At 38.4% G+C, this 13316-nt stretch overlaps 1 protein-coding gene across 2 annotated transcripts in view; it reads left to right on the top strand.

Annotated features, from left to right (window-relative positions):
• trim67 (tripartite motif containing 67) overlaps positions 1-13316 on the top strand; it is a 34857-nt gene continuing 21541 nt past the window's right edge. For both annotated transcript variants that reach the window (XM_026233820.1, XM_026233821.1), the window contains exons 1-2: positions 1-832; positions 13029-13124. In XM_026233820.1, the coding sequence (XP_026089605.1) occupies positions 71-832; positions 13029-13124 (858 nt within the window). In that variant the 5' untranslated portion in view covers positions 1-70. The remainder of the gene's footprint in view (positions 833-13028; positions 13125-13316) is intronic.

A 13316-nucleotide genomic window follows, 5' to 3' on the forward strand; every position in this document is an offset into this window, starting at 1 on the left:
GTCACGGGAGCTGTCCGCGTCTGTAGTGCTGCTCTGGTTTCATTGAACGGCTGCGCGTGCGAGTGTGTTTATGGACGCGATGGAAGAAGAACTGAAATGCCCGGTTTGCGGATCTCTCTTTAAGGAGCCGATTATTTTACCGTGCTCTCATAATGTCTGCCTGGCGTGTGCCCGGAATATCATCGTACAGACCCCGGAGGGAGAGACCCCTCCGCAGAACCGATGCTCCGGTGTTGACTATGACTATCTGGATATGGACAAGATGAGCATGTACAGCGAGACGGACAGCGGCTACGGCTCATACACGCCGTGCCTGAAGTCTCCCAACGGAGTGCGCGTGTTCCCCCCCGCGCTGGTGCACCGCCACTGCTCCATCACCTGCCCGCTGTGCCACCGCAGCGTGTCCCTGGACGAGCGAGGGCTCCGGGGCTTCCAGCGCAACCGGCTGCTGGAGGCGATCGTGTCCCGCTACCAGCAGAGCCGCGCCGCCTCCGTCAAATGCCAGCTGTGCGACCGCAACCCGGTGGACGCCACGGTGATGTGCGAGCAGTGCGATGTGTTCTACTGCGCTCCGTGCCAGCAGCGCTGCCACCCCTCCCGCGGACCGCTGGCCAAACACCGGCTGCTGCCGCCGACTCAAGCGCAGGCGGGGACCGCGCAGCCGGCCGGCGCCTCCGCGCGCGCTCAGGCGACATGCGTGGATCACGAAGCCGAGAACTACAGCATGTACTGCGTCAGCTGCAAGACCCCCGTGTGCTACCAGTGTCTGGAGGAGGGCAAACACGGCAAACATGACGTAAAGCCCCTGGCCGCTGTGTGGAAACAACACAAGGTAATGAACGCATTGTGGCACTGTGGCTGTGCCATGTACAGTAATGTTATGACATGGTAAAACCATGGTACTTTCTAAAATTAATGATACATCGTAGTATTTTACTTCAAGAATACCATGGTCCTACAATGGCACTTATATAAATAAATGCATGATATATACAACTTCCTAATAGTACCATGCACTCTTAGAAGAAATTATTTCATATTGAACTTTTAAGGGTCATATCAGTGACGTCATATTTGTAACCCCTGTTGAGGTTCCATATAGAATTTATTGATTGATTGAATTTTTTTTGAGAATTTAATCAAAAGAACCCCAATAGTTCCAAAACGTTTATAAAGTAATGCAAATAGAAGAAGCAAACAAGGTTCTCCCCAAAACCTTCCTTTGAACAGTTCTTAAAAGAACCATTTCCACCCTAAGAATATAAAGAAAATGAGAATATTCTGAAGCTTCCATAGAAGGTAAAGTTTCTTCATGGAACTACTGATGCCCAAACCTTTATTTTTAATAGTTTAAGTGAAAAGATTGCATTTCGAATCTTGTTTGGATTCCAAACATGAGATCATGGATACATTCTTGTTAAAGTTTCATTTATGTGTCAATGATACATATAGTCCGTTTTACCACTAAAATAAATCTAAATAACTGGAACAGTCATCAACAAATCATTTAATTTTATTCTAAAGAACTCTTTTTGGTCCAAAAATGTTCTTTTTCATAAAAATGTGTTATTATTTTAGTAAAAAAACCCCAGAACACTATACTTACCCTAATAAACCATAAGTTCTTACTTTTCAATACTTTAAGAGTGCTTTTTATTTGTATCATTTTCAAACAAGTTCCACAATGTTTGACCTGATGGCGAGTAAATAATGATAATTTTATTTTTCTGTTGAATTTTCAATGCGGTGTTATATGGATTACCTTGCATGCAACATGCAACAAATATACAGTATGCATTCAAATGCTACACAACTACTATTGTATTTCCTCATACCATTACTAAACTGCCACAATACTTATAGGTTTTGATAAAACACTGATCTCACGTTAAGTGTAATTAAGTATTTATAGTATTAAAAGAGCTGTGACATATTGCTGATAAATGCATGTTCTTTTAAAAGTGCTGCAGGAGATGGTTCTCATTATTGGTTTTGAATTCTTAAGTCAAAAACAGTTTACACTTCAGCTGTTTTAACACACACACACACACACACACACACTGTCCACTCTCGGGTCTACTCGTGCTTGTCTCTGTGCTCTGCTCTCTGTGTGTGCGGTATGTGTGTGAATAGGTCAGTGTAAGTGCCTTATGCTTTACAGTATGTGTATGTGTTGCTGTGTGTATATGCTTCAGTATGTGTCTGTGTTGCTGTGTGTATACGCTTCAGTATGTGTCTGTGTTGCTGTGTGTATACGCTTCAGTATGTGTCTGTGTTGCTGTGTGTATACGCTTCAGTATGTGTCTGTGTTGCTGTGTGTATACGCTTCAGTATGTGTATGTGTTGCTGTGTGTAAACGCTTCAGTATGTGTCTGTGTTGCTGTGTGTAAACGCTTCAGTATGTGTCTGTGTTGCTGTGTGTAAACGCTTCAGTATGTGTCTGTGTTGCTGTGTGTATATGCTTCAGTATGTGTATGTGTTGCTGTGTGTATACACTTCAGTATGTGTATGTGTTGATGTGTGTATACGCTTCAGTATGTGTCTGTGTTGCTGTGTGTATATGCTTCAGTATGTGTCTGTGTTGCTGTGTGTATACGCTTCAGTATGTGTCTGTGTTGCTGTGTGTATATGCTTCAGTATGTGTCTGTGTTGCTGTGTGTATACGCTTCAGTATGTGTCTGTGTTGCTGTGTGTATATGCTTCAGTATGTGTCTGTGTTGCTGTGTGTATACGCTTCAGTATGTGTCTGTGTTGCTGTGTGTATATGCTTCAGTATGTGTCTGTGTTGCTGTGTGTAAACGCTTCAGTATGTGTCTGTGTTGCTGTGTGTATACGCTTCAGTATGTGTATGTGTTGCTGTGTGTATATGCTTCAGTATGTGTATGTGTTGCTGTGTGTATACGCTTCAGTATGTGTATGTGTTGCTGTGTGTATACGCTTCAGTATGTGTATGTGTTGCTGTGTGTATATGCTTCAGTATGTGTCTGTGTTGCTGTGTGTATATGCTTCAGTATGTGTCTGTGTTGCTGTGTGTATATGCTTCAGTATGTGTCTGTGTTGCTGTGTGTATATGCTTCAGTATGTGTATGTGTTGCTGTGTGTATATGCTTCAGTATGTGTCTGTGTTGCTGTGTGTAAACGCTTCAGTATGTGTCTGTGTTGCTGTGTGTATACGCTTCAGTATGTGTATGTGTTGCTGTGTGTATATGCTTCAGTATGTGTATGTGTTGCTGTGTGTATACGCTTCAGTATGTGTATGTGTTGCTGTGTGTATACGCTTCAGTATGTGTATGTGTTGCTGTGTGTATATGCTTCAGTATGTGTATGTGTTGCTGTGTGTAAACGCTTCAGTATGTGTATGTGTTGATGTGTGTATACGCTTCAGTATGTGTCTGTGTTGCTGTGTGTATACGCTTCAGTATGTGTCTGTGTTGCTGTGTGTATACGCTTCAGTATGTGTCTGTGTTGCTGTGTGTATATGCTTCAGTATGTGTCTGTGTTGCTGTGTGTATACGCTTCAGTATGTGTCTGTGTTGCTGTGTGTATACGCTTCAGTATGTGTCTGTGTTGCTGTGTGTATACGCTTCAGTATGTGTCTGTGTTGCTGTGTGTAAACGCTTCAGTATGTGTCTGTGTTGCTGTGTGTATACGCTTCAGTATGTGTATGTGTTGCTGTGTGTAAACGCTTCAGTATGTGTCTGTGTTGCTGTGTGTAAACGCTTCAGTATGTGTATGTGTTGCTGTGTGTATACGCTTCAGTATGTGTCTGTGTTGCTGTGTGTAAACGCTTCAGTATGTGTCTGTGTTGCTGTGTGTATACACTTCAGTATGTGTATGTGTTGCTGTGTGTATACGCTTCAGTATGTGTCTGTGTTGCTGTGTGTATACGCTTCAGTATGTGTATGTGTTGATGTGTGTATACGCTTCAGTATGTGTATGTGTTGATGTGTGTATACGCTTCAGTATGTGTCTGTGTTGCTGTGCAGTGGTAGGGGGTAGTAGGAAATTGAGGAAAGCTTTGTGTAGTGGATGGAGAGAGTCACGGTGTGTGTGTGTGCGCTGATTTATTGTAGGCAGGGAGGTACTGTGTGAGTGTGTATGAGTCAGTCTAAATTCGACCCTCCCGCTGGGCCTTTTTTTTCTTCATGCACTTTAATGGATTCAGATGGAGCTGGCAGAACAGATAATTTTACACGTATTGCATGAAGCTGTGAATTAAACTAGAACACACCTTTAGTCTGAATTTCACCTATATCTCTCTAATCCCATATTTGGGTGCGTTTGGGTTTTTATCATTTAGGTGGTTGAGTGATTGTGGCAGTCTACTAGTCATTTATGAACCGAAAATGAGCTGTGAGTTATGATGATGGGACATATATGTTGATTTTAGTGAGTGAAATATTAGGTTGGAGATTTACTGATGTCTAATGATCACATCCATTATGATAGTTCAGACATGAGAGTTTTAATTTACTATAATTTTTATTGCTACATTACACATAATAACCTGCTGTGCTGGGGCAGAAAGAGAGGTGTACAGTATCAAGTAAAGATACAGCCTGATAAAATGTTCTCCGTTAAGCCTGAATCAGTCTGACATAATTTTCATATTTTATATAAACCTGTTTGGGCCCTTAGATATGAAATATAATCACAGTGTAAGATATATAGTCCCATTGTGATATAAAGTCACAATTAAGACAAGTCGCGCTGTGAAATATAATTCACAATTGCGAGATATAGTCACAATCACAGTACATAAAATAAATTCGCAATTACAAAACATAAAGTCACTACTATAAAAACTATTAAGTCACATTGTGGCTTAAGGGAAAATTGTGAAATATAAAGTGACATAGCGAAATATAAAGTTACAATTACCTGAAATAAAGTTGCAATTGCGAGAAAAAAAAAATCACAATTTGTAGATATAAAATCACAATATGAAACTTAAAGCTACAGATATGCAAAAGAAAATCACAATTGTGAAAGATAAAGTGAAAATAAAAAGACATATATCTTTAAAGACACAATTACAAGAAATTAAGTCACAATCATGAGATATAAAGTACGGAGCCCTGCACATGACATGCAAGAAAAAATAAATAAATAAATTGTGCTTACGATTTATTATTTCATTCCCTCAATGTACTAAAACGTCCACAGGATTACTATTGCGTTCCCTCATTTTGCGCACGATTAAGCAAATCGAGGGAACAAATTAGTAAATCGTGCGCACTATTTATAAATTGAGTGAACGAAATAGTAATCGTGTGCACGTTTTAATACATTGAGGGAACGAATTAGTAAATCGTGCGCACAATTTTTTTATTTTTTCTTGCACGTCATGTGCAAGGCTCTGTAATAAAGAGATATAAGTGATTAAAGAATAATCACAATTTGGATATATAAAATCACATTGCGCTATATAAAGTTACAATTATGCTAAATAAAGTCACATATCTGAAAGATAAATGATGTTGTGTGATATAATGTTACGATTGTGAGATATAAAGTCGCAGATATAAATCACACTATAAAATATACAGTAAATATACACAATAATCAAGTAAAATTAACATAAAAATTAAACTGACGGACATAACTAAAAAAAACACAAACAAAATAAAAAAAGACTCTAGCATCAATACACTTCTTGTATGAATGGAAAAACAGACAAGACTTCTGTGTGTGGAAATGCCAATGGATGTCACTAAAGTGAAATATAAATATGATTCTAGTGCCCAGACACGTAATGCAGGAATACCGTCTCCTTTTATACATATTCATAAATACAGTGTGTGGGAATAGCTGTGACCTCCTCCTCCACACACACATTCATGACATGCAACAGTGGTTTTGCTTCACACACACACACACACACACACACACACACACACACACACACACACACACACACACACACACACACACACACACACACTCACTAGCAGATCGAATGTAGGTTAGATGTTTCAGACTGAAATATGCAGTCCCACTCCTCCATATGCCATCATCGCTGAGGAGTGTGTGTGTGTGTGTGTGTGTGTGTGTAAGGAGTCTTTTCATGCTTTTTCCTGCCGGCAATCTGTGACCAAGAAAACAGCTCAGTAAACTGGCTGCTGACTGAAAAGATCTTAATACAAAACAGACTTTAAGCAAATAAGTGTAACTGGTATGTTTCTTGAAGAAAAGGAAAATATTAGCTTAATAAAGAAAAATTAAAACTGTTAAAACCATGAATCACATATTTACATAAAAAATTACATAAAAGATTTGAATAAAAACGTCTTTGTTGATGTTTTTGCAAAAAGCTAAAGTCAAAGATTGTCAACCAGCAGGGTTTAAGAGAGAGAGAGAGAAAGAGAGAGAGAGAGAGAGAGAGAGAGCGCTCCACACACCCTCCTACAAACGTGACCCGTCCTGTTCAACGCCCAAGTGCAGAATCCTGTAATACAGCAGGTTTCCATGGTTACACATGAATATTACGTCAGTGTTTCATTTCCTCAAAAAACTGAGAAGTGTCTGTGGTTTCTTCAGACTAATACTGAACAGACAACCTCTCGCCTCCCTGTCCTGGTGTCCTGGTCAAAATACAAACCATGTCAGTACTGCTTCTCAAAATCGAAATATTTAAATTTAGAAATTCTAATTTATATCAACAATATATTAAGCTTCAGGACGACTGAGTGTTTTAAACATTGTGAGCACCGTGTACTGTAAAAAAAAATCCCGTAAAAAAACGGTAAAATTCCAGCACGGAAAAATACAGTTAAATAAGGGCACATTAAGTACCGTAAATTTTCCATAATTCAAAAATAGAGTTTTTTGCTGTAATTTTACATTATATTTTCTGTATTTTCTTCAGCTTTTAATGTTTAATAAGCATTTTTACATAAATATTGTGGAAAGTTAAGAATCTTTTTTATTAATTAAATTATTATAAAGTTTGAACACTGCTTTAATTAAAAGTTTTTTTTACAGTGTGTTTTTTTTATTTATTTATTAATTTTATTTTATTTTTACAAAATTCTCACCACTGTAACGTTCCCTCGTATATAATTTTTTTTTTTGTAAGAAAATGGTGGTTGTTAATAGCAGATTTCCATAATTCTGTGTTTTTTTTATGTAAATAAGCATGGATTACAAACCAAATACTATAACTCTAAAGTACAAATACTTAATGTTACATTTAAATAATATATAATTAGTTTCATTACTATAAGAACAATAATAACAATTGCTAATAATAATTGTTCTTCTTATTTGTCATGGAAATAATGTCATAATGCATCAAAATGACATATTTCTTTACATTTTGGGGTGAAATATTACTGTTCCTGAAAGTTTTAATGTTTGTAATTGTATTTCTCTGAATAATGCCTTAAAGGGTTAATTCACCAAAAAAAAGAAATCAAAATTATGTCATTAATAACTCACCCTCATGTCATTCCAAACCCGTGAGACCTCTGTGTCCAATAAACTTTTTTTTTTTTTTTTTTTTTTTTTTTACTGTGTACTTACAGCATTGCAATAAATATTGCTTTAAATATTTTGGTGTGATGAGTATGAATAAACCTCAGGGCATGTGACACCCAATCCCGGTCTGAAGTTGTCTCACAGCATCACAGAAGGAATGCAAACAGCAAAAGTGATGAAATGTGAAATCAAGGGAAACAGCTGAAGAATTGAAATGTGTGCATGTACCCTTCATTCCACTCTTTAGGGCAAGATGCACCACTGCAGCGTTCTTTTAAATATTCATTTAACAATTAATGATGCCAATGACTTTCTGTCTTTCCTATGCGAACGTCAGACCACAGAGATGTATAGATAATGGAGACGAGAGACAGAGAGAGGTCTGTTGTCTTCAGTAGGGAGATTTGTGTGCCCGGGTCAGACGGGTGATTGCTTCTGCTGACCTCCAGATGAACAGCATTAATCACAGAGACAACAGAACCTAATGAGCCGCTTGCACTGCAAAAACCATTCTCTTCATTAGTCATTTTGCCATGTTTTCCAGTAAAAATTAAAGATAAATTGACTTGATGAACAAAATGGGGTAAATATATTAATAATAATATTATTAGTGTAACACAGGGGTCTCCAAACTCAGTCCTGGAGGGTTGTGTCCTGCAGAGTTCAGCTCCAAACACAAAGCCAACACAATTAATTATTGGTGATCGAGTTTGTACAACGTCATGTGCATTTTTTATGATCTGTTTATGCTCCAGTGAGGGTTAAGGTGCGGACATATTTACTAATGTTTGGCAAATGTTCATGGGTGAAATCCAGTCATTTCAACTGGAATCTGTTAATTTCTAAATATTTCCCCATGCAGATTTGGCATAAGGTTCAGTTGGTTGGTCATGTGAATTTGGCGCATTACAGAAAGCTGCTTGGGTTCAAAGTGACTGAAAGTGATTTCTGTTGGGGCTAGGCTTTAAACATCACTATGTTATTAACAACAGACAGCTTTCATACATTTTTAAAATTGGTTTCAAAATCATAAGTGCTTGTGCAAATCAAATCATATGACTTTAATGCACGTCCGCTGGAGGCAAGTTGAATGAGAAGCCATGTGCAGTTTAATAAAATCCAAAAGTGAGCAGACACACAATGAATAAGACTTGGCTTGGCAAAAACATGAACAAACTCAACAAACAGTGGATTACAACAGTGGGAAACATCAATATCACACAAAAAATACCAAACAGAATATTTGCTGTGTTCACAGTCTGTTTTATTATGTCTTTAATTGATGTTTCTGTACATTTCTGAAGTCAGCACTGGTAAGCTACTACTAAATATATTGTGTGTGTAGAAACAAGGACAACAATTAAGAATTTGTTCCCTCATTTTTATTAAAAGGTCCCCCTCAGCGGGCCCCCAATCAACCCGAACCCATACCCAAACTCCACGCCCCTGTCTCTTCTGAAGAGGTACTTCACTACATTTTGGAAGGGAGTCAGAAAAGGCGATAGGTTCAGAGGAGTATGGCAAACCTGACCCACTCTTTAGTGCATATACCCAAGGGATTCACAATCAAGGTCACTACTACATTAGCACAGACTTGTATCTCTCTCTCTCTCTCTCTTTCTCACACACACACACACACACACACACACACACACACACACACACACACACACACACACACACACACACACACACACACACACACACACACACACATACACACACACACACACACACACACACACACACACACACACACACATATACATTAAACACACACGCATTCTCATTCTAGCAGACATGCTGATAAGGCAAGTGTCCAATTATTCTGTCAAAAAAATCAACCAACAACAGTTATTGAAATGTCATGCGTGTCACACACACACACACACACACACCCACACCCACACACACACACACTGCTCGTCTTCAACTGTCTCTAAATTCAATTCACGTCTCATCAGCTCTTCATCACATTGCCCTGCTGAAGTAGATAATGGGATAATAGAGGAAGATAGAGAGCCTAAATAAAGAAGCTCCACTTTTCTGTGTGATTTCATATTAGAGCAGCATTTCTTCTCAGCGCTCTCCCCATCATTACAGACAGACTCAGTGTTTCAGTAAATCAGTAGATCAATGCCAGTAAACCATAATGTTTATTGTCCTGCTTTCAACCTAGAGATTGAAATGATACAGTGAAACCCTTGGACACTTACTCCACACTTGAATATAATTATGAATGATATATATGCTATATATACACTGCTATATATACCTTTTAAGGGTTTGGGGCCGGTAAAATCTATTAATGTTCATGAAATGTTCATGTACTGTCTTCTAGGTAAAGACAGTAAAAACAGTAATACTGTATAACATTATTACAATTTAAAATGACTGTTTTCTGTTTTAATATACTTTAAAATGTAATTTATTCCTGTGATGTTTAGCTGAATTTTCGGCATCATTCCTCCAGTCTTCAGTGTCACGTGATTTACTGCTCAAAAAACATTTATCAATGTTGAAATATTTTAGTTGAAACAGTGTTTTTTTTTTTCTCTCTCCAGGTTTCATTGATGAATAGAAAGTTCAAAAGAAGGGCATTTATGATTTGTAACATCATAAATATATTTACTTTAACTTTTAACTTAAAGTATATATTTCTTAATTTCTTAAAAAAATGACCCCAAAATGTTTTGCATATATATAGTATTATTTTATCCAGTACACAGACTTGACTGGAGTTGTCATCTCTTATAAAAATATAAAAACATATTCGTCAAATGTACTATTGCATTTTTATGGATCTACTGTAAAATGAGAGGACAAACATCATTTGTCCATTATTCAAAAGAAAAGTGTGCAAATGAACTGAAACACATCTGATCTCATCTGTGTAAGTGAGTCTGACCTTTGCGCTGACTGTGGTCAATAAACTACAGCGACGTGACATTTTGGACTTTAAAATCAGTGAACTGTTTCTTTGTTTGATTCTTTGGTTGAAATCAGCCTGAGTGGTGTGAAGGAGGGTCAGATTGTACAGGGTCTATGGACACAAAAGAGGGGCGGGACGGTGACCCCGATGCATCATTGACCCCAGCAGTGTCCTGGGGTCTTCTACTCGATCACACAGGCACACACACACACTAGGAGAAGTGGGCCATAGCTGTCAGGGTCTTGTTAGCAGGCTGGACAGCTTGCTCGCGCAGATGGCATGTTAATAGAGCGAGGAGATATGACGGTGTGTGTGCTTGTGTTTGTTTATATGTGTGTGTGTGTTTCTTTCGTTGATTTAAGATCCCGCTGATCGAAGAAGGCCAGGGAAGGCCCAGAGCAAGAGGAGCAGGTGGGAAGGAAATGTGTGTGTGTGTGTGTGTGTCTCTGTGGACTCATGCCAGGGTGTTTTCCACGGACTTAAGTGATCATTAGTCAAGCCAGAGACCTGCAGAAGATGTTAACACTTTATTGTGTTAAAAAATAAAAATAGAGTAGGAATTTAACAGATTTGGACAATTCCTTAACAGTTCCACTTGGTTTCGGTTCTCAAGTCAAGTCACCTTTATTTATATAGCGCTTTAAACAAAAAAGTTTGCGTCAAAGCACCTCAACAACATTCATTAGGAAAACAGTGTCTCAATAATGCAAAATGACAGTTAAAGGCAGTTCATCATTGAATTCAGTGATGTCATCTCTGTTCAGTTAAATAGTGTCTGTGCAATAATTTGCAATCAAGTCAACGATATCGCTGTAGATGAAGTGACCCCAACTAAGCAAGCCAGAGGCGACAGCGGCAAGGAACCGAAACTCCATCGGTGACAGAATGGAGAAAAAAACCTTGGGAGAAACCAGGCTCTCACTTCAGCGGTTGTGTAATGTCTGGCCCAAGCTGAGGGTTTTATTATATATCATATTAGAAGTAAATAGTAGGCACACACAGTACAGTAGGCTAAAGTTTCAGCTATAAAGATACTATAATGCAAAGCTGTTGTTTGCTTTGAGAAGACCATATTCAGCTGATCTTATATCCTCTGCCTATGGAGGTCTGGTAAACCGGCGACAGTGACAGTGTTTCAATCATGTAAAGCTGATTCTGCACAGACCAGCCCTTCGAAATCATATGAATCCTGACAGCTGAGTTATGTTTGGGGGAATATAAATGAGACATACAGTATGAGAAAGAAACGGTGTCTAAGAGAGCTCAACGCGCTGCAGCTGTAGAAAACATGCAAATAGAAAAAGCACCAGCAAATTAAGAAAACATCTTCATCAGTTTCACAACACGCTCTGCAAATACTTCTAACACAACCAAACACAGCAAGTAGCACAGAGCACAACGGAAATGTTCCAAGGGGACCCCAGCAACCCTTATGAAAATGAACCATGTTTTTAGTAAAGTAAAAGTGTAGTTACCATGTTTTTTTTTTGCCGTTTTTGCTAGCTCCTCACCGGAGAGCTGTTTTGAAACAGAAAATCAAGTAAAAGTGACCCGACACTGATAACATATAAAGCTGCTTGATTTAAATAAATCTACTTTTAAAGTGCTACATATTGTATTCTATCCATTTTCTTTTCATTTATTATACAATTAACAAAAGCAAAAATAGGACGTCTAACACTAGCTTCCTCTATTATTTTTCTATTCTATCAGTTTTTTTTTTATTACATTATTTAAAAGCCCTTGCCCTAAGCCCTTGCTAGCCTTAAGCTAACTGAGACCTGTTATAGCACTTTTGTTGATTTTGATTGCTTCCGTTGTCCTCATTTGTAAGTCGCATCGGATAAAAGCGTCTGCTAAATGACTAAATGTAAATGTAGCTGTGTATATGAAAACGCTGGTTGGTGATTGAGGATGCTGGGAATATTTGAAGATGTTGGGAAATGTTGGATTGGCAGGACTGTTATTGTTATTCCGTCAAGTCACCTTTATTTGTATAGTGCTTTATACAACACCGATTGTGTCAAAGCAGCTTTAAAGTGTTAAACAGGAAAATAGCTGGTCAATAAATCAGATTTGAATCATTCTAAATAATTCAATGTCAGTAATTATAATTTCATTCGTGTGTTGAAGGCTCTCGAGGGAGAAATGCACTTCTGGTCTACATGATGTTTTATTTAGGGGATGTTCCAGCAGGGATGACTGCTCATGCTTCCCCAGCCAAACCTTGGACCGCTGAGGTTGAACATGTTGGGAATCTGGGCTATGTTTAAGAATGGTGGGAATGTTGGGGGGTATTTAGGATGCCAGCTAATTCTGCGCTGATCGGGACTCTAGATAATGGTTGGTGGTGTTATTTTAGGAAGCACGGAATGTTGGGTAGAGAATCCTGGGAATGTTCAGTGGGATGTAGCTAATGAATGTGCTGCAAGAATTCATGCAGGTTTAAGACATTTTTAAAACGTGTGATGTGAGTGTGCGTACTATCTGTTTAATGCAACATTAATAGATACATGTTTTAGTTGAATTGAAGTTACATATCATATTCACTCACAGCTCTATCAACAAATCATTTTGATAAGCAGATGATTTGATTGAGTCTCGTTGATGTGTGCAGTGTCAGCTGTCCCAGGCGTTGAATGGAGTGTCTGACAAAGCCAAGGAGGCCAAGGAGTTCCTGGTGCAGCTGAAGAACCTGCTTCAGCAGATACAGGTATGCAACTCAACAAAGCCATCTGACGAACAGTTGTGTCTTAGAAATGTGAAAGCGATGTAAACTCATTCAATATCAAATGTTTAAATAGCTTGCCAGTTTTGAATGTGTTGTGCTGAAGTGTATTGAACACTTGTGAATAGAAAATGGCCTTAACATCTTAAAAACATAATCAAAACAGCCAAGCTAGCA

The sequence above is a fragment of the Carassius auratus genome, chromosome 45 (genome assembly GCF_003368295.1).
Source record: "Carassius auratus strain Wakin chromosome 45, ASM336829v1, whole genome shotgun sequence".
Lineage (NCBI taxonomy): Eukaryota > Metazoa > Chordata > Actinopteri > Cypriniformes > Cyprinidae > Carassius > Carassius auratus.